The sequence below is a fragment of the Heterocephalus glaber genome, unplaced genomic scaffold, assembly GCF_053883595.1.
Source record: "Heterocephalus glaber isolate CG9 unplaced genomic scaffold, H.glaber_assembly_v1.0 deba00001472, whole genome shotgun sequence".
NCBI classification, from domain to species: domain Eukaryota; kingdom Metazoa; phylum Chordata; class Mammalia; order Rodentia; family Bathyergidae; genus Heterocephalus; species Heterocephalus glaber.
Window position 1 is genome coordinate 19272553 of NW_028258315.1, and position 25082 is coordinate 19297634.

General features: G+C 40.3%; 1 protein-coding gene and 1 long non-coding RNA gene across 8 annotated transcripts in view; one reads left to right on the top strand and one right to left on the bottom strand.

The window, feature by feature from the left end:
* The window catches only part of LOC147826223 (uncharacterized), a 38111-nt gene extending 27203 nt beyond the window's left edge, over positions 1–10908 (bottom strand). The window contains exons 1-2 of the long non-coding RNA XR_015439345.1: positions 10493–10908; positions 9113–9263 (exon numbers count right to left, since the gene is read on the bottom strand). This is a non-coding gene — a long non-coding RNA (uncharacterized LOC147826223). The remainder of the gene's footprint in view (positions 1–9112; positions 9264–10492) is intronic.
* Positions 1–25082, top strand: part of E2f3 (E2F transcription factor 3) — an 84090-nt gene that overhangs the window by 53259 nt on the left and 5749 nt on the right. For 4 of the 7 annotated variants that reach the window (XM_021260570.2, XM_087181812.1, XM_087181815.1 and 1 more), the window contains 4 exons: positions 17900–18011; positions 19545–19764; positions 21111–21269; positions 24538–24652. In XM_021260570.2, the coding sequence (XP_021116229.1) occupies positions 17900–18011; positions 19545–19764; positions 21111–21269; positions 24538–24652 (606 nt within the window). The remainder of the gene's footprint in view (positions 1–17899; positions 18012–19544; positions 19765–21110; positions 21270–24537; positions 24653–25082) is intronic. The other 3 variants (XM_021260571.2, XM_087181814.1, XM_021260572.2) reach the window with 1 other exon arrangement.

Below are 25082 nucleotides of genomic sequence, written 5' to 3' on the forward strand. Positions count from 1 at the left end.
TCATCATAAAGATTTGTTAGAGGATCTACTTTTCCCTAACTGAAATAATCAATAGGAATGAACACAACCATTGGGCACATTTTAGTTTCCCTCTGAAAATTTGGGATCACCTAACTTTAGCGAGGTGGAGACCTGATAATGTAGAAATGTTCAGCAGTCCTAACATCCCGTTCCTCTCCTTCCTCTTACCCATCATTCATTCACTGAATTCTGTTCTGATTCCATCTGCCTGGGGCATCTTCCAGCCCTGCTGGTCTTCACTTGACTTCTGTTTCTTTCATCACAACCTCTCCGGGAAGCCACACTATATACACAGTTTTCATCCTTCTTTTGTTTCTTTGTTAAGTGAAGCAAAGACATACTTTAGACATAGAACACTGCATCTTCGTAATATTCTATAATATGAGAGTGTAATACACAGTGGTTTATGTAACTGTTCCCTTATTAACAAGCAACAGTCATTTAGGTGGTTTTTAACTTCCCTCTGTATAATGCTATAATAAACATCTTTGTGCATACCTCTGTGCATATTTCTTAATATCTGCTTCCATGTCTCCACTCCTGGCTTTTGCATTATTATTAAGGAGATTTAAATACAAGAAGGAAAAGGCTTACATATTTACTTGTGTAGATACCATTTCTGATGCTCTTCATTCCTTTGTGTAGATGCATATTTCCATCCGAATCATTTCCTTCTGCTGAAGAGCTTCCCTTAACATTGCCTCTAGTTAGATCTTACTGATGAGGATTTTTAAGTTTTTGAACACAATGAATGTCTCCACTTTGCGTTTGGATTTTGGATGATATTTTTGCTAGGTATGGAATTCAGGTTTGACATGATTGTTTTTCTTCATTACTTGCCAAGCAGTTGCTCCCCTATCTTCTGACTTCATTGTTACACATGATAAATATACTATTGTTTTTTGTTTCTGTATTTGTAATATGTCATTTTTTCACCCTTTAAATTTTTTTTTTCCTTTAACAGTGGTTTTGAGCAATTTGATCACATCATGTTTTTATGTTGGATTTTGGGTTAATTGAACTTCTCGAATCTGTAGGTTTATGTCATTTTTGCATCTACTTAATTTTTTTAAATATGGAATATAGATACTTTAACTTTTTCCTATGTTGAGTCTGACATTGTGTTTCTGGACTGGTGTCAATTGGTTGACTTTTCTCCTGAATATGGGTCATATTTTTATAACCATATTCAACACTAGTCATTGTTGGTTCCTGAACATTTTGTATTTCTGTAAATATTCATTATCTGAGATGCAGTTAGCTTTCTTAGAAACAGTGTGATTCTTCAGGTCTTGCTTTGTTAGATGGGACCATAGCCATATTTATTCTAGGGCTAAGTTTGCCTTGCCAGTGAGGCAACACCCATGTGTGTTGCCTCATGAGTTACAAGGGGTTTTTAGTCTGGTTGGTAAGAGGAGCACAGCTCCTGGCCCTGCAGGGGAGCTCTGAGCACCACTTGTGGTCGCTATGTGTCAGGTATTTGTTTTTCCCAGGCTTATGAAGTTTCCTCAGATACCTGCACTCTGGGCTCGGTACTCTGCTGAATGCTCAGGAGGAACCTTTTGGAGATCTTCAGGCTGAACAGCTGTCTTTTCGCTGGTGCTTTGTCTGAATTCTAGCTGCTAACCTCCCCAGATTCAGCTCTTTTTTCTTTTTGACACTAATGGGAGCAGAACCCAGGGCCTTTCCCCTTTGCCCTTTAAAAAGTTTTTTTTAGGGACAGGGCACAAGTTATCTGACTGGGATTGAACTTGCAGTCTTCCTGCTTCAGCCTTCCAGAGTGCTGGGATTATGGGCACTGTGTGGCACCTCGCCTAGCTTACTGGCCCCTCGTAACTTGCTCCTTACTGTGCCTCAGCCTGGAATCTCCCAACCCCAAATACAGGAATGAGTTTGTTGCCGAGTGTGAGTTGAGAAAGCAGGAAGACAACACAGCACCTTTTGGCCTTCTCGTCATTTGTGCATTAGATGTCTCCGAAATGGTGTAATGAATGCAGATATCAACTTCCTACCTTTTGTATTTTCTTAAAACAACAGTTTTGTACGTGAAGGGGGATTCCCCCAGTTAATTCTTAGGGTTAATTCTACAAAGCATTCTTACTTCCTGGAGTCCATCTATCATGCTCCTGCACAGCGGATCGTTCAAGACACTGGCCATCAGGACCAAGTCGTTTGGAGCCTGACTGTTAATTAAGCATGTGCCCACTTGGTGAGATTGAATGAGCTAGCTCTGTGCTCCGTGCCATTTTGGCAACTGCATTTTGAAGGGTGCCACTGTGAACCGTACTGGTTTAGACCCAGGTGTTATCTTGATGTGTCAGCAACAGCTCAATGGGAAAAAAGTTTTCTGAGAGATGTTTTGGTGCTAGTAATGAAGCAGTTGAACAACTACTTTAAAATAGATCTGTCAAACCCATAGTAAGAAACTGTTTATAGCTTTTCATTGTACCTAAAAACTGTCATTCTAGCTGTGAGTGTCTGAGGACATAAAAAGGAGTATCTTCATTCTTTTCTACTCGTGGGATTAGGTCCAACTGTTCACATGGATAGCTCAAAATTGCTTTTATTTTTAGTACATGTTCCTAGTCCTCAAATAAAAGACTTAAGTACTACTACAAAGACTTGTAATTTCATTCCCTGAAAAGATGATTGGCTTTCCCACATCAGAAAGTTTTGGAATTTAGCATAAGCAGTATAGCTATCCTTTCATAAAAACATAAGTAAATTCCAGGAGGAGTTTGTCCCAAGAGCCCATAAACTGGTCCATAGACCAAATCTGCCCCATTGCCCATTTTGTAAATAAAGTTTTATTGGAACACAGCCCAGCCCATCACTTCCATCCTCCCTGTGGCTGTTCTCTGGCTAGCGAGGCAGAGTTAGTAACTACAACAGAGCTACCTGTATGGCTCAGGCAGCATAAGAGAGTCACTACTTTGCCCTTTACAGAAAATGTTTGCCAACTCCTGTCTCATCCCACTTGTGAAAAAACAAGGTAAACATCTTAAAACCAAAAATTAGGACTCAGAAAGGAGAGAAACCCTCAATATTAGTGCTACAGTGGGAGAGTCTGGTACATCACCATCACAGGAGAAATGTGAGCAGCAGAACTGGAGAGTGAGCTTCAAACTGCCTTTCACAGGGTATACTTTAAATACTTTTGCCTGCCTTTAAATTGGAAATGTAGATGTCTGAAGAGAAGAATTCTCAGATTCCATTTCATGGGCAATATTTAAGGTTAGCAGTAATTTTGAAGAAACAACACAGTAAAAGTCTAATAATATGAGCAGATTTTAAACCCTCATAAGTTTAACAGTTTAATTACATGGTTTTCCCTGATGTAAAAGCATATAAAATGTGGGCTTCAGATAAGACAATGAACCTTTAGCATTGTAAGGGGCATTTTAGATTCCACGTCACTCTGATGTAGAGATAGCTATGACTCACAGATACACAGGGTCTTTACAGTATTTCTCATTATCAAAAATATTCATTTGCCCTGACTTCCTCCGGGTAGCATTAGGTCTATTTAATTTATTAATCAGGTCCTGCTCTTAAGCTACTTATCCATTTACTTTTAATTTTCCGTAGATACAGAATTAACCTGAAACTGGTTTTAGGATGTTTATGCCTTTTCAGATCAATATTCAGTTAGTGGGGTAAAGACTTACGTAGGAAAGACATTAGTGTTTCAGCAATTATTTCAGGCAAAAGAAACCATTGCCTCTAATACAAGAGTTTACTTATTGATATTATAGTGCCTAGCACAGTGCCTTACACATAGTGGGGCCTTGGTAGGTAGAGGCAGATTATCGTACTTATTATCTCCTATCCCTAGAAATGCTATGAAAAGAATAGTCTTTTTTTTAATTATTGAAAATAAGAGTGGGGCCTTGGTGGAAAAGATAATTTCACAGATTTCTAGAATACCAAGAATGGATGGAGTTAGCAGTGAGATAGACCAGAGGGAGCTATAGCTAAAGATGTCAGTTGGTCTGCTTTGGAGAGTCATGGAGGCTCTGGTATGATATAAAACCAAGTGTGAAAGGGGGACTCAAGTAAAGGTCCTTGGATTAGTCACCTTTCTGTCACTATGGCAAATGAAGAGTTTAATTTGGCTCATGGTTTTAGAAGTTTTAGTCCATGGTCCACCATCTCTGGGTAAAAACATCATGATGAAAGAGCATGGTAGAGGAAAGCCGCTCTGTCCGTGGCAGCTGGGAAGCAAAAAGAACCACACAGAGAAGAAGTGGCTGGGGACAAGGATACCTTTCAAAGGCATAGCCCCAGTGACCGACTTCCTCCAGCCAGGCCCACCTCCTAACAGTGCATTCAGCAATGAACTCATCAGTGGGTTCATCCATGTGAGGTTAGTGGTCCATAGACTAATCAACTTCCAAAAGCCCTACTTCTAAACATGTGAACTTTGAAGGGAACTTTTTGTATTGTATGTTTGCAGTATATAATAGTTTTCACTTCAGGGAATTGGTACATGCATATATTTTGATTATTTTCAATTCTTTTACTCTCCCACACTCCCCCTTTCCTTAGTCCCCTTCCCCGTCTCCAGAAAGTCTGCCTTCCTATTTCCTCCCATCTCTTCTTTACTTTATTCTTTATATTTTTGGTTTCTCATCAAAGAAACCATGTGATATTCTACTTTCTGTGTCTGACTTATTTCATTTAACATTATGGTCTCAAGACCCATCCATTTTCCTGTAAATGACATGATTTATTTCTTCTTTATGGCTGAATAAAATTCTATTGTGTATATATCAGTATTTTCTTATTTGCCTGTTGGTGAAAATCTACTCTTTTAGCTATTGAAGGCACGCATGTATCACTGTAGTATTATGTCTTTCACTCTTTCAGGAATATCCCCAGGAGAGGTACAACGGTGTCAAACGGAATTTCTAGTTTTACTTTTCTGAAGAATCTCCATACAGATTTTTATAGTGGTTGCACTAGTTTATATTCCCACTCATGTAGAAGAGCTCCTTTCCCTCCACATCCTCACCAGCATTTATTTTTTGTGTTCTTGATGACATACTTGGAGTAAAATGGAATCTCAGATTTGTTTTGATTTGCATTTTTCTAATGACTAAAGATGGTGAACATTTTTCCATATATTAATTGGCCATTTATACTTTTGAGAATTGTCTGTTCAGTTCATTTGCCCTTTTTTGATTGTGTCATTGGAGTAGATTAATTTTTTTGAGTTCTTTATACTAGTTATCAGCCCTCTATCAGAATACCTACCAAAAAATTTTGGTTTGGGGGTTTGGTGTTTTTTGGGGGGGTTTTGTGGGGGGGTTTTGGCAAAAAATGTTTCCCCATTCTGCAGGTTGTCTCTTCATTCTGATTGTTTCCTTTGCTGTGCAGAAGTTTTTTTAGTTCGATGTAATTTAATTTGTTGGTTCTTTGTATTATTCTTTGTGCTACTGGAATTCTGTTCAGGAAGTCCTTGCTTGTGCCTATGGCTTCAAGTATTTCCCTGAGGTTATCTTTCAGAAGTTTCAGTGCTCCTGTTTTTATGTCTAGTCTTTGATCCATTTTGATTTAATTTTAGTGCAGGATGAAGTATATTGGTCTAGTCTCATTCTTCTGCACATAAATAACCAGTTTTCCGAGCATCATTTGTTAAAGAGGCTATCACTTCTTCAGCATGTTTTTGGCCCCTTTGTCAAAAATCGGGTGGCTGAAGGTGCATGGTGTCATTTCTGTGTCATCTATTCTGTTCCATTTGTCTGCATGTCTTATGTTTGTACCAGCGTGATACTATTTTTGTTAACACAGCTTCATAGTATAACCTGAAATCCAGAATCATGATGCCTCCCTCTTTGCTCTTTTTTGCTCAGGGTTGCTTTGTCTATTCTGGGCCTCCTAGTTCCATATAAATTTTAGGATTTTTTTTTTTTACTAGATCTATACAGAATATTGTTGAAGTTTTAACAAGAATTGCCTTAATTCTATATATCGCTTTTGGTAACATGGCCATTTTAACAATATTAATTCTGCCTATCCAGGAACAGGGGATAGCTTTCTATTTTCTAATAGCCTCTTCCATCCCTTTCTTTAGAGTAGTATAGTTTTTGTTATAGAGAGGTCTTTTACCTCCTTGTTAAGTTGATCCTGGGTATTTTTTTTAAGCTATTGTGAATGGAATTGTTTTCCTGATTTTTTTTTCCAGTAAGCTCATTATTGGTACACAGAAACACTATTAGTTTTTTTATGTGTTGATTTTGTTTTTTGTTTTTTTGTTTTGTTTTGGTACCAGGGATCGAATTCAGGACCTTGCCCTTACAAGGCAGGCGTGTTGCTGCTGAGCTAAATCCCTCACCCTACGTGTTGATTTTGTATCCTGCCATACTGTTGAATTTGTTTTTAGTTCTAAGAATCTTCTGATGGAGGTTTTTTTGGGGTGTTTCGTTTTTGTTTTTTATTTTGTCTTCTGTGTAAAGGATCCTATCACCTGTAAATAGAGATAATTTAACTTCTTCCTTTCCTATTTATATTCCTTTTGAACTTTCTTTCTCTTACCTGATTGCTCTGGCTAAAGTTTGGAGTACTGTTTTGAATAGGAGTACTGAAAGTAGACACCTTTGTCCTGTTCCTAATTTTAGACAAAATTTTTTCAATTTTTACCCATTCAATATGATGTTGGCAGTAGATTTGTCATAAATAGCTTTTCATCAGTTTAAGATCCTTCTATACATTATTTTCATCAGGGCTTTTTTTTTTTTTAAATCATGAAAGTGTTGAATTTTGCAAAAGGCCCTTTCTACATCTGTTACAATGATCACATGATTTTATCCTTGATTCTGTTTATGTGGTATATTACATTTATTGATTTACTTATGTTGTACCATCCTTACACCCCTTAATCATGATTTTTTTTAGTGATGTGTTAAATTCTGTTTGCAGGTATCTTGAGAATTTTTACATCTCTGTTCATCAAGGATCTTGGCCTATAGTTTTCTATTTTTATTGTCTTTATATAGTTTTGGTATCAGTAGTGCTAGCTTCACTGAATGAATTTGAACATGTTCCTTCCCTTTCAATTCCATGGAAAAGTTTGAGGACTATTAATGTTAGTACTTTAAATGGTATGCTCAAGCGCAAGGACCTGAGTTCAATCCCCAGTACCAAAAAAAAAAAAAAGTTCTGGTAGAATTCAGCAGTGAATCCTCTTTCCCCCTACTTTTTTGTTTATTGGCTCTATAGATTAATGGATTTCATTTTGGCAGATTCATATATGCACATAACATACTTTTGATCATTTTCATATGCACACCCTTCATTTTTGAATAAATATCCACCATCTTAAGTATTTTTCCCTCTAGACAAGTAACTTTCTGAGAAACCTCAGATTAAGTGAATTGGTTCCATTCTGGCACTGAAGGGTACTATCCTAGGCCTCATCCATTCACCGTAAAGGTCACAAATTGACAAGCATGGCTATGTTCATATAGCTCCCAACTATCATTGTTACTGGTTATCTCTCTCTCTTTTTTTTTTTTTTTTGTGGTACAAGGGATCAAACTCAGGACCTTGGGCTTGTGAAACAGGTGTGGTGCCACTGAGCTAAATCCCCGGCCCTGGTTGGTTAACTCTTAATATGAGAAGACTTGAAGCATGACCAGACATTTGAGGAGAGATTAGATCAAGTTTGTTTCTTGTGTGGTACTGTACATTGAACCCAGAGCCTTCTGCAGTGCTTGAACTTAACAATCCTTTTGCCTCAGCCTTTCAGAGTGCTGGAATTACAGGCATGTGCCACCATACCTGGGTTATTTTTTTTGTTTGCTTTGTTTTGTTGTTTTTAAAAGTGACTATGGAGAACATATTTTAAATAGGAAATAAACTTAAGTTTTTAGAGAATGAATCTGTGTCATTAGAAGATAATTTATTCATGAAACAAAACTAGAATGTTATAGAAATAGGTTGATCAGAGAGCAAAACAAATGCTCTGAAGATTAAATATGCTGTTATCTAAAGAGTAGACACAGAATTTGAGATAAGACAAGAAAAGTAGAAGAAAAATAAAGACTAAGAAGTGGAAAATTTAAGATCTTCAAAGATCAATCTAAGACTAGGAATTGCTGACAAAATAGAGATAATAAGAGAGAATGACTTAAAATACAAATACTTCTTGAGCCAAGAGCATGGCTTACTGGTAGAGAGCTTGCTTAGCATATAAAACAAAATAAAATATAAATTTTATTTTTAATAAATGTAAATGTTTTTCATAGCAGGGGCCATACGTTCCTGTTCATACATTAATGTGAAAAGATGCACATCTTGAATACATGTTATAAAATTTTACAATAAAGATTCAACAGGCCTAGAAGCTTCCAGGGAGGTTAAAAATCAGGGCTTGCGGTATAGCCCAATGGTAGAGCACTTGCCTAGCATGTCTGAGGCCCTGGCTTCAATCCCTAACACCACCAAAAATTTTTTAAAGATATTTTCACAAAAATGAGAATAGATTGATTGCATGTTTCTCACCACCAGCACAGATATTTAAGAAAACAATGGCTTGCCAGATGTGGTGGTGCGTGCCTATAATCCCAGCCACTCTGGAGGCTGAGACAGGAGGATCAATTGAGCAAGACCTTGACCTAAAATTCAAAAAAAATTTTTTTTTAAAGGTAGGGATGTAACTCGGTGGTAAAGTGCCAGGGGTTCAATCCCTAGTACAAGAAGGAAAGGAAGCAAATAAATGCCTTCACAATTCTGAAGACAACTGATGTTCAACCCTGAATTCAGTTCTTAGCCATACTATCAAATATGAGAGTATAATGCACATTTTCAGTATATAGGAACTCAGATTTTTACCTTCCATACTACTGTTTGGAAGTGTTCCAGGAAAGCAGTTGATCGATAATGGGATCAGAAAGCTGACTCTGTTGTAAGCATAAGAACCAACTCTGGCTCATTGGTGCAGAAAAGGAATTTATTTGAAAGGATATTGGATACCTTACAGGATTGTCAGGAAGACAGGAGGACCAGGCTTGGAGAACTGGTAGGAATAAGGGACAAGAACCACAGCCCAGGTGTCAGACCACAGAAAAAATTCAGCAACACTGCTCACCTCTTGGCTTCTGCAGCTTTGTGCTGCTGGTACCTCTGATAGTTGCCATCAGGAGCATGCTGTGTAGATCTGCTGCACAGGGGCAAGTCCACAGGAGGAGCGTGTGCTTGGCCTTGCCAAAGTAGCAGTCCTGATGCAGGTGCCCTGGAAGCTGGAAAAGAGAGGGTTGTGTTTCCGGCTTCACTAATAGATGAAACTAAACATAGGAGGGGTGGTCCAGAGCTGGGCAGTCAAATAAAATCACAAATTACCACCGCAGATTCCCAACAAGTATATACAACGAAGAGAGATTGCAAAATGACACCCATATGTGGGACCAGAGAAGAATCAATCCAGGGTCTAAAAGTCAGGGGATTTTAGCAGGAGGAAAAGTAGGGCCTGGATAGAATAGCTGATAAGATGGAGAATTGATAAAAGGTTGGAGGGTGTGGTGACGGGAATTGGGAACATCAAGGAAATAAGCTTTCCGAGAAGGGAAATACAATCGCAATATTATTTAACTCTGGTGAACAGTGTATATAGTCATGATATACAGTACTTGCTTTTTTTTTTTTTTTTTTGGTACCGGGGATTGAATTTGGGTCCTTCCGCTTGCGAGGCAGGCAGGCAGCAGAACCACTGAGCTAAATCCCCGGCCCCTTGTACTTGCTTTTTATTTATCTAAAAGTAGCGCTGTGACTAATGGGGGCTGAGGTATCTTTGAAGACTATTATGATAACTAAAATGGCTAAATCAAGAAATAACTGCATAAGTATATTTAGAGACACTGAGGTGACCACCTGGAAATTAGCCATTTTTAAGTTCTCTGAGCTTAGTTAAGTTTTTAATGTCATGTGCATCTATTTATGTTTAAATTAGCTTAAATTATTCTTTAAAACAATATAAACGTATATAGCATTGAAAGCAGGCTCCCACTAGGTGATAAATGGCTTCTAATCCAATAGTTAAGAGTCAGTGTGAAGGGATTTTTTTCCTTTTAAACATTCAAGGGATAGACTCCCAAGGTAGCCAGGGATGCAACTTATTCTGAAGTTAAAGTGCTCTCGATAGTTTAAAAGTCAGGAAAAGACAAGTGACCAGACTTGCAAGCTTCCTCGTAATCCACTCAAGAAATGGTGCGGAAGTTTGGATGGGGCTTTCTGCTTGCCTGTTCAGGTCACCACTTCAGTTTCTGACAAGCCTCTTACCTGACAGCTTACAGAGCACGTTCTTCTGAGATTCTGATAAAGAGGAAGCTAGAGAAGACTTTAGCTCTCACCCTAGGGAGCTTCATTTCAATCCCAAGTTGACCCTAGGAGGGCGGTTATGTGCATGGCATGTGAAGGAACATGAACCGGCCCCTTCTTCATTCTTCTGCACCCAAACGCCCCTCCTACCTACCAGTGAGTGCCTTCATTCCAGGGCTCTTCCAAGTCTCCATGCTCTGTTTGTGCTGGGACAGTCCATTCAGCCCCCTCAGTTTCACCCCTTCTCTGCAGGATAAGGTCCATTCACTTTCAAGGACCCAGCGTCACCACCTTGAATCGTTCTCACCAGATCTTCACCTTCTTCTCCATCCAGCCCTTCTTCGTGCCTTCTTGGCCCCAGCTGTGAGCTCACTGCAGCATTTATAAAGCATTTCTCGGTATTTTGTTTGCCTCTACTGATAGCAGGGACTGCTATGTCACCTTTACAATCATCTGCCTGTCCAGGGCCTGGTAGACAGCAGGCATTTTATTAATGTTTGAATGATCTGAAAAATGGTTAGGCAGATTGAGTTAATACATAGTCACAGTTGGAAACTAGGCGATCTTAAAATCACCATGCCCTGACCCAGTGGCTAGAATCCCAGTAAGATTTCACAGTAGCCTGGTCTCAAGCTGTAAACTCCCTCCTTGGGATTATTTGGCTAGTGTACTTATCTTGGTTCTCATTCTTTTTATTTTCATTTTATTTTATTCTTCGTTTATTCAGAATGTCCCGTCTCTTTCGGCTTTGAAACAAAATGTATCATCTGTCTAGTTCTTCCCTGACCCAGACTATTAACTGAGGGAAAGGGAGTTTGCTTTAGCTTTCAGTTTGTTAGAAATACAGCAGGCCATGCCCTGTTCCTGATTTAATTTTTCCTGTGACTCAGTTGCATTGTGGTTGAGAAAATCCCTTCCCACCACAAAGCCTGCTTATCCCATCTGTTTTGAACTCGTGCACACGGAATGATACATAAGACTTTGAGTAGTCTAAAAAATAAACCACCAGATTTCTTTTGTTTAACCCCAAAGGGAAGTGATTTTTGCTTTTCTTGTTGTCCAAGTAACCCATGTTCACTTTTAAATGATTTCAAAATATAAAAAGCTAAGGAGAAAGTAAAATCACCATAAGCCTACCACCCAAAGATAAATGCTCTTAAACTGGTATGGTGTGTATTCTTAGATACTGGCTTTCCATGCATATAATTTCCCCACAAAAATACAGTTTTACTATTCACACCTGCTTTTTAAAAACTTGCATATTTAGAGTGTACATCATTAATAATTGCGTAACATTCTATTATATAAATGTACAAAGTAACTTACTGAATTTTTCTGAGAGTGGACATTTATGTGGGGCATGTGAAAAAATGCAGATATTCAAGAAACTACTGTTATTAATAGGCAAACCCTAGAAACAAATGTTTAAGATACACTCTGGAATTACTAGTTTTGAATGATATAAATTCAACATATATGTAGACATGGCACTTTTAAAATACAGTAAACTTACAGAAATGTAAACCTGAAGTCATTACCCCCTATTTAATTTTACTTCCCATTCCCAGAGATAATTGCCATTAATATTTGGTATGGGTCTTTCCAGACTTCTTTCCTCTATAGATAATACGGAAATTTTATAATGAGTTTCTGGTTTTACAGATTCTTTATACCCCTGTGGGGTCATATTACATTATCTTTATGCAACTTTAATTTTTGCCTGTATATTCCCTGAAAATCTTTTTAAGTCACATGTGGAAATTAAGTAAAACATGTGGCTGTGTGCTTGCCATGTGTAGAAAGGCTCTGGGCATCGAAACCACCTCAGACCTGAGCTTGTGGTCCAGGGAGGAAACCTGGAACATACATTTCTTAAGGTGGTGAAATCATGCAGTGGCCACCCGGAAGTTGCTACAGAAGCAGAGGGGGGAGCATCTCAGTAAGGCCAAGAAGTCATGATCACTGACCAACACAGAACAAGCCAGGGTTCAAATCCTGGCATCTGTGACTTATTAACTGAGACCTGAAGTAACCCTTAACCTCTGTCCCTCTGCACAGGATAGAGATAGTAATGTCTGCCCCACAGTGCCATCATGAATATTTATGGGGAAATGATTAGAGGAGTGTTGAATGCCAACTAGTAGGTGTCTAGTTAAGTAAATAAACAATGATATATTAACACAGTATTCCACAGCTATGAAAAATAAGATCATTCTGTATGCATTGGCAGATATCAGGCTCTGAGATGTGTTACTGATAGATCAGCATGTCTGTAAATGTGTCTGAAGCTACGAGATACATCTGTATCTATGTACTTGTATTTCTAGATTCTATTTGAAGAAATATCCAAGTGACTTACTAATCCTTCTCTTTGAGAAGGAGGACTGGGACTATGAGTAGGAGAAACTTATTTTCCATGCTGTATACCCATTCATGCTGTTTAAATTGCCATATGCATGTACTATGTAAAGAAGAGATTATCTAAATTATAAAAATAAAATTCTTCAGGTACATCAAAACTGGTATCAATTTAGTATAACTTAAATTTTTTCATGGCAGTTTTTCTCAGTCTTTTCTTGAAATGGTCATAAATGTGGACTTGAATAAGCACACTTAGCCATTTCTGCAATCCTGGGAAAGTATTTAGGTGCTCTGAACTTCAGCTTCCTCCTGTCATGTAGAAAGTAATAATAACTACCTCATGGGGTTGTGAAAAGGAAATAAAATAATTGAGTTAAAAGCAAGTAACTTGGTAAGCACTTAAATGTTCATTGTATAATAATTAATGGTAAAAGTTTATCCATAAGGATTCCTGATTGCAGGTGGTAGTAATCTCACTCACCTGCCTTTTACCAAAGTGGAATTTGTTGTATCACATAAATAGTGTTTGTGGTATGTCCACCTTTGGGCATGGCTGTATGAAATACCTCTCTTGAGGATATCAGGGCAGCTTCTTTCCACCTCTTAACTTTACTTCTGTGTTGGCTCAGCTTCCAAGTAGCTCCCAGCTTACATCTTACCTGCCTTTTCCCATGAAAAGAGCCCAGTACTTTCCCGGTGGTTACCAACAAAAAAAATCCCAAGATTGACTGTTTCATCATCCACTGGTAATGGGCACAACCTCAAACAAAACACTTTAGCTACAGGATTGAAATAAACTGATTTTGATGAGGGATTACAATACTTGTCTCTATAACCTTGTTGGGAAGGGTCAACCTAAAATGTTGAGCAACCTCAGCCCTTTAGTTCTCAGGTTTGGAGACTAGTAGAAACCACTTCAAATAAGAACTCTGGAAGAGTTCCTTTCCCAAAGGAAGAAATGGGGACAGTAAATACCAGACAGGCAAAACTGAGCATTGTTCCCCACCACCCATGATGCCTAATGGTTATCATTCTTTTCAGATATCCACTACCAGTGGCATGTCATCTTATATGAGGCTGAGATTCTAAAGTTTGTAAAAACCTTGTTTAGAGGAAAAGTTACCCTTGAAAATACTGTGGGAAGATGCCACGTGAGAACTGTTCTTAGCATCTCACATACCAGTCTCTGCCCTGTCAGGGCCAAATGCCTGGTGCTTCTTTTGAGCACCAGCTTGGATTATTTTCTTTACTGATAGGGACCATGTAATACAACATTCTGCTTTTAAACAGTAAAATAACCCTTGTAAGAATATTGAGGAAGAAAACAAACTCAGTCTGTCCTGTACTCTTACTCAGCAATCAACTTGGAAGACTTCTGTGGCAAATGTGTGACAGTTTTCTCCACACACTGATCACTTCGGCAGTGGACACCAACTGGATGTCAGTTCGGATATTATCTCCCCATAGGCAGCACAAGATAACACAGGCCTGAGGGCCCAGTTTCCAAGACTGTCCCCCAGTTCCATGTGCTCAACCAGCGATAGATGGGGATTTCCATGACCGCTTCCTCGGGGTACAACTGATTTGCTTGAGCTGCTCACAGAACTCAAGCAACCACTTTACTTATATCTCCTAGTTTATTATAAAGGCTATTACAAAGGAAACCGATGAAAAGATGCGTAGGGTGAGGTGGGGGTGTGTGGAGTTTTCCATCCCCCTCTGGGGTACCACCCTCCAGGATTTTACATGGTCAGCTGTCCAAAAGCTCTGGGACCCAGTCTTTGACTTTGAAGGAAGTTACATTGAGTAGGCATGATTTGGTTAAATTATTGGCCATTGGTGATCAACTCAGCCTCCATCCCCTCTCCCCTCCTTGGAGGTTGGGGTTAGGGCTAAAGGTCCCAACCCTCTCATCATGGCTTGGTCTTACCAGTGGGTAGCCATTGGTTAACTTATTAACATAGAAAACAGTTTAAGGATCTTAGGAGAGTTCAAGGATCTTAAGAGTTGTGTGCCCGGTAACTGGATGAAGACCACATGTATCGTACAGTGATGTGAACCCTTTGAGTGTCAAATGCAAACCCAAACCCACTTATTTATAACAAAGTGCCAGCACTGCAATTAAGCCTGAATACTGAGGTTTTCGTTTTGAGGGGAAAAAAAAACTGTACGTTAACGTCTTTTGCCTTAAAAGAAAAACACAATATCACACATGCCATAGGTTCCACCACCACTGCCTTAGAATATCACAATTCTCCGTTCAATTAGATGCTCACATTCTGAGCAAACAAAATTGAGATGACAGAGAGGAGATTGTCATGGAAAGGGGCTGGAGGCAGAGATCACTTGCCATCAAGCTTTATGTGGTGCCAGGCATGTGTGCTTGAATTTGCTAAGCTAAGCATTAAAGTAATCTTCCAATATATATCAAAATTCTTAGCCCTTCAGAGTCCATTAACTCCATCCATGTTCAGATCTGGGACCTACAGGTACTAAGTGGTCCTTTCAAGTCCAGTCCAGTCCAGCCCTCCATTCACAAAGCAGTGGAGGAAAGATAAGGAACAACCCAGCAGAATCATCCATTTGGAAAAGGAGAAGCACCATAAGGTGATCAAGTCCATTCGACCATCACGTCTTCAACAGGAACAGCTGCCACTGGTGACATGGTGGAGATGAGAATGGTTTCTGGGGCTGCCTTCCTTTTACAACTCATTTATTTCTGGTGTGGATTTATGGGCCCAGTGATTGATTCCCTTAGAGGCTGAGACATCACAGGCATTTGCTTTCTAAACTTAGTCATTCTCTGGCAATAAAAGTGCCTTTAAAATTTAGTAGATTGTCTGCCTAATATTTAGATTTAGCCAACTTAGTTTGCTGCTTAGTAACCAAAGTCACATATGGAGGCTAGTCATGGTCCTTGAAGTTGGACTTAAATCTCTTAGCAACAGGCCTCTGGGAATTTCCCCAGCCTACAGCTTTATGCCGCCACAGGCCTTGCCTCCAGGCAATTTAAGTAAGATCCTGGAGAGGCAAAACTAACCTGTCCCCAGGCTACTGGCCAGAGGGTAGTTCCGAACTGTGAGTGTTAAGAGATGATGAAAACCTTAGGGTCCTCGACTCTTTTCCAACTTTGCTTTCCTTCCATTGACTTGAGCTTGGGTAGAGAACATAGCTCTGTGTCTTCTTGGATTACTTTCTACATAGAGAAAAGACCTCCGTGGCAAGGCTGTCTGCTTTTAGGTGGTCCTGCCTCAAAGGAAGCTTGGCTCTTACCTGTGATGCTTCCTGACATCCGGAAGAAGTGACCCACACACTGTGCCACTTTCAACCAGGGCCTACCAGTTCCCCTTTGCATTCGGTCCTGACTTCCAGGTTCCCAGCTCACAATTCTTCAAGCCAAAAAGGAGATTGTGTTGGCTAAAGCAACTGAGAAGTCTGGGGAAGACCAACTGCTGGCCCCAGTGCATGGCAGGAGCCAGAGTTTTGAATGATGGCCTTAGACCCCAGCTTATCAGCTCACTGGAAAGGACACAACCCCTTCTTGCCAGTAGTTCTTTTTCCACCATGTTTTCAGAATCCAGTATGTGTTTTACACTTACCACACACAAATTCACTAGGGCTAGTGGCCAGTGGCTACAGTAGGGGAAAGTTCAGGTTGGGTAATGACTTCTCATAAAGAAGTTGGATATCTGTCATCCTTTAATAAGTTATTGCTTGTGTTTCCATATAATGAGTTCACCTGAAACTATGGATCTCACTAGAAAGATCTACCCCACCATGAACCTAAATATATGTTGCCCAGGGGCCGGGGATTTAGCTCAGTGGTTCTGCCACCTGTCTTGCAAGCGCAAGGACCACAGTTTGATCCCCGTTGCCAATATATATACATACATATATATATACATATATATATATATATATATGTATATATATATGTATGTATGTATGTATGTATATATTGCCATGCTGGGTGTCTGGTGGGAGCCACCTCTTTTGTTTGTTTGTTTTTTTGTGTTTTTTTGGGTACCGGGGATCGAACTCTGGTCCTTGCGCTTGCGCAGGAGGTGGCGAAACCACTGAGCGAAATCCCTGGCCCTAGGAGCCACCTCTGTGTAACCACCCATCATACTCATGCAGTTACTTGGTCCTCTGTCTTCTCTCTTGGACTCTTAAGCCCTAGGAAGGCAGGGGCTCTTATCTATCTTGCTTACTTCTGCGTGTGTGTGTGTGTGTGTGTGTGTGTGTGTGTGTGTGTGTGTTACTGGGGACTGATCCCAGGGCCTTCAAACTGAGCTACTTCCCCAGCCCTTTTTATTTCGAGGCAAGGTCTTGCTGAGTCAGTCACCGAGTTGCCCAGGCTGGGCTAGAGCTTGTGGTCCTCATGCCTCAGCCTCCCAGGGTGCTGAGATTATAGGTACCCGCTCTTGCTTACTACTTCTATTTCCCACAGTTCCCTGTACATAAAAGACATTAAACTGGTATTTTCACAGTGACATGGAATTAAATTAAAAACTTAGTTAAAGGCTCCTCACTTGCCAGGTTTGATTGAAGCCCACAGTTGTCTATTTGCAGTATTTGTTTTCCTGATGGAGGACCATTTGCAGTCTGGCATGTTGTGTTGCTATACAGTCACTTTTGATGAATATATAGAGCATGATTGAATACCTACAGAAACCCAGGCTGTGTGCCAAGCGCTGGGTGTACAAAGATAAATGGCAAAGAGTCTTTGCCTGAGGGAAATGAGAAATAGATAAAGAACTTCTACAATAATATCAGTAAGTGTTAGGATAGAAGTAAACACAGAGCTTTGGGGAGCACTTGGAAGGGAGTCCAGTGCAGGCCATAATAGGAGATGGACCGGAAATATAAATTCATGCTGCTCCCTGGGTTGTGTGATATTTGTAGCATCCCGCCGCATGCTTGGCAGCTGTGTTGAGTCGGTGAACAGGGCCGTATCTGAACCTAACACTGAAGGATCACTGGGTTTGTCTACTCACATGTGGGCACAGGATCATCGCAGGTGACGAGTTTGCAGGCCGGCCTGGGCTCCGGCTGGAGGGAGTGACAAGCCTTCAGGTGGGGTGGGGCAGAGAGCTGAGAGCCAAAGGCGCCTGCAGTGTTTGGCAGAGCAGAGTACAGCCAGCTCCACTCTTATTATTGTCTGTATGAGCCATGACAGGCTGTTTTGTTTGTGTTACAGGCAAAGCGAAGGCTGGAGCTAGGAGAAAGCGGTCATCAGTACCTCTCAGATGGTTTAAAAACCCCCAAGGGCAAAGGAAGAGCTGCACTACGAAGTCCAGATAGCCCGAAAAGTAAGGATTCTTTCATCTCTTTGCTTATTCTCCTGGGTGTGGGATTCCCACCTTGCAAAGCTCATGGCTGGAAGATTGCCAAGGTGTGAACAATGTTGGCATGTTTTGTTCTTTTTATTCCTTTCTGTGCCTATCTAAAAATTAAAGACACTGTCTGCAGACACCTAGTGAAAGGCTATAGTACCTCTGATACCAGAATACTGGCGTAAGGGAAGACATCTTCAACTGAAGGCAGCGTCATTTTCAAGTCAGAATATAAGCATCATTCTATAACCAAATTTAATTGTGATTTCCAGTAATGGACAGGACTTCTGAGTCTTAGACTGGCTGGGTGTAGATGAACTGTACTAGTTAGCAGTGTCCGTGCCGACTCCAGACACCAGCCCAGCACACAGTAGCAGAACTGATGGTGCCTGATAAATTGCAGCTAGTTCATTTCCATGGAACGCTCTCACGGTTTCTTTTGGGAGAGAGAGAAGTAAGTTAGAAATGGCTAAATAGTCATTTATGTTTTTGCATTTGATGCAAAGGCTAAATTAGACTTTGTTCTTCCTTGCCTGTAGTTTATGTATCAGCCCATCCACAAAACATGTGTAATGCTAAATTGAAACATAGATCTGGCCAGGTGTGATGGCACATGCTTATAATCCCAACATTCTGGGACGCTGAGCTGGGGGGATTACAAGTTCAAGCCCAGGCTGAGCACCTCAGTGAGACCCCTGTCTCAAAATTTAGATAGATGGACGGACGGATGGACAGACAGACCAGACAGACTGACCAACTAGACAGACAGGGCTGGGGATGTAGCTCAGTACGAAGGCCCTGTGTTCAATCCCCAGTACCCAACCCCCCCCCCCCAGAAATGTTGATCTGTGCACCCATAAGAGAATAAACACAGTACTAAATAAGAAAATTTATAAGAGGTGGGGACTTTTGTTTTTTGCGACAGGGTCTCACTATGCAGTTCAGGCTGGGCTTGAACTAACTATGTAGCCCAGGCTGGCCTCAAACTCCTCCTGCCCCTGCCTATGGAGTGCTGGGATTACAGGCGTGTGCCTCCATGCCTGGCTGAGAGATGGGGAGATTTGATAGAAAAACTTCCAGGTATTCTTCATCAAAATGAAATATTATTTGAAAAAGTGGCAGACAAATGATAGTGCCACAAGCCCAAGAGGCCAGCAAAGAGAAGTCTGTGGGAACCTGCCCGGGAGAGCGCGTACCCTTACTCCATCGGGTTAGACCCCACAGGCCCAATTCCCATGGACCATAGGGAGGTGGGTAAGCCAAAGCAGGAGCTACTGAGAAGTTTAAGGGAAACATGGTCATCAGGCATAGGAATTTCTATTGTCCCTTCTTTTTCTAGTAAAGCAATTCCATGGCTTTCTGTAACTCACCAAAAGCAACAGCTTTGCTTCAGATACTAATCCTCGGGCTGCAATGGGAAAGAGCTGGCTTGCTTAACTGCACAGAAACCCTTCATTTCTTTACCTCTCCCCCTATCCCCCACCCGTTCGGTTTTTGTTTTCCTTTAAGCTCCAAAATCTCCCTCAGAAAAAACACGGTATGACACGTCCCTTGGTCTGCTCACCAAGAAGTTCATTCAGCTCCTGAGCCAGTCACCCGATGGGGTCTTGGACTTGAATAAGGCAGCAGAGGTGCTCAAAGTGCAAAAGAGGAGAATCTACGACATCACCAACGTGCTGGAAGGCATCCATCTCATCAAGAAGAAGTCCAAGAACAACGTCCAGTGGATGTGAGTGAGACCCGCATGCCCAGCCTCTGTTTGCCCCATTCCAACTTACATGTTCATTTCTTTTCTTCTCTTATTTTCTTCTCTCAACTCCTTGATTTTTTTTTTCTTTTTTTTTTTTGGAACTAGGATTGAGCTCAGGCCCTTTCTGTGAACTATGTCCCTAACCCTTTTGTTCTGGGTTTGGTTTGGTTTGAAGCAAGTCTCATTAAGTTGCTAAACTGCCCAAGCTGTACTGCAACTTGGCAATCCCCCGTCTCAACTTCCCAAAGAGTGCTGGGATTACAGGCCAGTGCCACCATACCCTACTTCTCCTCAGCTTCTTAAACAGAACTTCATAGTCTTCTTACATGGGGACTTTCTGTTTAGATACTGTCTGAGATGAAAGGAGCAATATTTGCTTAGTATCAAGCAGGGGAATCCATTTGTAAACTAGAATGCTGCTTGTTCTAACACTGATGTCTGTGTGCTCACGCGTGTGTTTTGATGGGTGCTTACGCATGTCCTTGGCTTGTCCCACATAGGAATTTGGAAATTAACTATGGCTTATAGTCTTCTGGATGTACATGTATAATCACACAATCACAAAGTATCTTTAACCTTGGTTTGGACTGATCAGTTCACTTTCTGTGTAAATAAAGGCAAGGCTTAAGTGCCTCAGTTTTTTCTATAGAGCAAGGATGTCTGTATACCTACAGATCTGATTAAATATGCAGTAAGGTCATGTGTGAATTGCAGACAACATCTAAACAGCCAGTATTTTAGATTTTAGAAAGTATAGCATTAATACAATTCAAACATAATAAAATGAATGAGTAAATTTTTTGTCCTTACTGGGATTTTGGATAGTTCAGTAACCCATTTTGATTTATTGAGTATTGGTCTTTGTTCTTGCAGGTAACTGATGGATCTGCCTCCTTTACCACTTTCTTTTTAGCTGTTGATAAAAGACTCTCAGAAGTTACCTGGGTCTTTCATGCTTATGGCTGATCTTTTTTTTTCTTGAGCCATCCCATCTTTTCTATCTTTCTTTGTCTCTAGCTTCCCTAATCCAGGAGGTATATGGTGGGTAGGTGGCTAAGGAGCCAGGTGGCTGCCTCCTTTTGCCCTCTAAATCTGAGCCTTCTAAATGGGCCTCCTTTGCAGGAAAGAGCTCTGAAAATGTCTGCTTTTTCACCTAGTATCAGTGGTGTGAAAAGTGCAGGACCTTCTTTATGAAAAAACATATATAAAGTTCTAATTTGAACGTTTGGCTCACACACACTGTGACCTCCCATGTCGAGAGGGGACATTTACCCACAGGACCAGTTCTCGAGAGCAGCCATGAAGAGTCTGTGTTTGGGTCGTAGGGGCTGCAGTCTGTCTGAGGATGGGGGCATGCTGGCCCAGTGTCAAGGCCTGTCCAGAGAAGTGACCGAGCTCAGTCAGGAGGAGAAGAAGTTAGATGAACTGATCCAAAGCTGCACCCTGGACCTCAAACTGTTAACCGAGGATTCAGAGAATCAAAGATATCCTTTGTGCTACAGTTTATGAAGGGCCAGTGCCTTCTAGACTATTTTCAGAGTTGGCAGCCTGGCATATATGCACAGGGTAGATTTTACTCTGGTTTTATGCAAGAGTTGTGCGCACGCGCACACGTGTGTGTGTGCGTGTGTGTGTGTGTGTGTGTAAACCTACTTTGCCTAAAAAGTCAGCATTTATGGTAAGATACTCATTGAACTGGATCCTATCATTATGTTTTAAAAGCCAGGTGGGAACTTTTTTAAAGCATTTTATTCATGCGTGGTTGGAGCATATGGCTACACTTGTAGTGTAAGGCCACACTAATAAAAGATATGTAAGGTGTCAGTATTAATATTAATGACAACACTTAGCAGATTCAACTTTGGCTTCCCAGATTTTTGGTGGGTGTAGCTGTCACTGTTGGGGTTCTCACATTCTATTTTCTTTTCATCAGACATTGCAGCAATTGGAATTTGTTGAATCTATTTAGGTGAGCCACTCTTAAAGGGTTTGAAAGAGAAAAGAAAAAGTTATAGCCTAGCTATTTAAGTGCCTATAGCAGATTCCCCCTACCAGAAACTGATTTCAGAGGCATTCCCCATACCTGGCAAACCTCAACTCACTGTTCCTCCTCAAATGTTAGTTCTCAGAAATGAAACTGAGGGGCTAATTGTTTTCAACTTGCCAATCAATGTTCTTTTAACCATCACAGGAAAACTTCCTCTTCATCGTCCCACAGCAGACAAAATAGGAGAGAGATGGCTTCATGGTGTCAGCAGGATTTGTCAGTATTCTCAGTTATTGATAGAAGACCAAAACAACAGATTAAATTATCCTATCTCTAATTTTAGTCCCATACTCCTGATGATTCCCCATTGACCTTTGTTAGAAAAGAAAATGTGCCCTGCCCACTTTCTTCTGGGTTCTCACATTTAACAGTCTCTCCTTTGGAGGGTATGAGGACGTTTATTTTCCCATTCGGAGTTTTTTAAACCTGCATCTGTACTTCTCCTGTTGACCAAAGGATGAACCTTGTCAGCTGACAATTAGTGAGATGGAGAAGAGGTGTGATGACTCGAACCCCCAGGGGTGCCCAGAGTGGGTTGCAGGGGGTGGTTCATTCATTGTTTGGTTGGGAGCCCCACTGTGGAGGAGCTGTATGGTTATACATGATTGGCAGCTCTCGAGAACATGTGGCTCATGGCATTGTCACTTACATTAGCTTTCTCTGAGGCCTTTGTTGCAGAAAATGAAAGCTTCCTTGCAGGAGACTGCCAACCCCAGAAGCAAATTCGGGAGGGAGCCACAAAGGAAGCACTTTTAAATTTGTAAGATTAGAAAATATGTTTGCACAATTTATTTCAATTCACCATTCAGTTCCCAATTTGGTACAGCTTGTTCACAAATGTGTTGAAATTTTCTTTTCGGCAGCATGTTGAGTAATTGTAGATGAGTTTTTATTTTAATAAGTTCTTGTCACTTCGCTTGTTGGCAGTGGGCTTTGGGGTCAGAACCTGGGTATCCATTGTCCTCAGTGTTCGCAGTAAAAATCAGAACTTTCCAGATTCTATAAAGGTAGAAGTAGCTTCTTTGATGAAAGAAGGGCAGATCTGAGGCCCAAGATCCTGAAAGAGCAGTCACTACCAAGACTCTGTTGTCTCAGCTGTAGAGACTGGAACACAATAGTCTATGATAAACCCCCTGTATGTATATGTAGATTCCGTGGATGTGCTTTTTTCCTGGCAAGTAGATTCATAGCTTCTGTAAGAAGTATCTAATAAGTCGCTTCTATTCTCAGGGACGTCATTTCCTCTTGGGTTTCAAAGTCCTTTTTCCATATTAAACATATTAGATCACTGACATTGTTAGATGTATAATATTACCCACAGAAACGCTTTCATTGATTTGTTATTTGCTGTTTTATTCTAGGCATTTTAATGGGTTTATATTTAAAAAGCTGACTAAAGTCACTGTACATTGCTTAAGTGAACTCACTTGAATACTTTTGTCATGTAGTAAGTACCTTATTTCATGCTATCCTTTTAGGTTTGGCTTCCAGAGCACTTAAAAGAACCATTCAGCACTCAGAAATAACTACCAAGAGTGGTGAAATGTTATCTTATTCTTCCTCCCTAGGTCAGTGTTTCTCATATTGTAGAACATCTGAGATCCATTTTCCTACTTGTGAACATTGGAATTAATGGTAGAGTTAATAATATCACACAAAGGATAATTTTTCTAATGGAAACTATGGTACTCTTCTGTATCTGTAGGTGCTACACGGTCACCACCAGCCCAGGTGCACTTCAGAAAACAAGCTGTCTGCATGTCCACTAATATATTTTCTATTTATGCATTCATTTGATGGCTGCTGACACTTGCTAATAGACTGGGAGTTAAAAAGATTTGTGATTGGTAGAGTTTAACATTGTTTCTGCAAATTGGGGCCTGCTATCCTTCAATTTGAGTGATAGGGTACTTCCTTGGGGTTCATGGAATACTTGTACACCAGAACCTGGCTTCAAAGTCCCTGATTTTTATTTGATGGTTTATTTTAACTACTCTTTGTGTTCTAATATTGTAAATAGCCATAGACTTATTAGAAATGGGAAGGATAAAGTATATATTTCTTTTGTTGTCTAGAACATCAATCAGTAAAGAAGATCCCTGTGGGACCCGGTATATCTGAAGATCCAGAACCAGAGAACTTTTTGTTTTTTTGAGATAGGGTCTAGTCTACCAGGTTTGAACTCAAAATGATGTAGCCCAGGCTGGCCTCAAACTTGTGGCAATCCTCCTGCCTCAGCCTCCTGGGTGCTGGGATTACAGGCCTGCACTACTACACCCAGTTGAGACTTACATATTATTTTTTAATGAAAAAATAAAATTTCAAAACAAAATAAGAGAATAACAATAGACTTACTACACTGTGTATCATACTCTTAAAAGTACCTAGGGCACAAGACATAGACAAGACTTCTTTACAAAGAACAAATAGATAATAGCGCAAAACTTTATTTTCAGTGATCTAAGAGAAACTAGGTATATAAATGAAACAAGTTAGCATATATATTTAAAATATTTTTGAAGCAACAGAGTAGGTAATTTGAGGAATTATTTGAACTTCTATCTCCTATTTATCTGTCTTTTATGAGACATACATATCCTTACAAGTCATAAGATGGTTTGAATTTTTTCCATGTGTTTATTTGTCGCTTTCATGATGGCTATATCTGAGGCAATTAGGCGGAAGATTTCCTTAACTCTTGCTACGTTAGCTTATGTTACCTATCAAGATATTCGAAAAATTAGTGGCCTTAAAGACCAAACTGTTATAGTTGTGAAAGCCCCTCCAGAAACAAGACTTGAAGTGCCTGACTCCGTAGAGGTAAGGAGACTGCGGCCTTGTGCATTTGCAGAGATCTCGGAATGTCTGAAGTTGAAGAATCACCGACTCATGGTGAAAGCCTGACCTGTTCTAAGAACTTGACAGTTGACTCCCATTTCCTTTGATAGTTATTTCCCATTTATTTTCCATAACCCTAAACTTTAAAACATTTCAACTGAATGTCCAAAATGCCTAATTTGAACCTAGCAGGGCACTGAGCTGGAAGCAATCCATGATGCCCTGTCCCTTTTGTACTTTATTTAATTTTTTTTTTTTCATAATTTATTACCTGGCGGTTTTGATCAGTTTGAGAAATTTGATATTGATTACCTTGTATCTAGTTGCCACCATGAAGAGAGATACAAGTGCTGTGAAGTATCTCCCTAACTTAGCACATTTTATGAATTTTTATAGCACTTTTTAACATGTT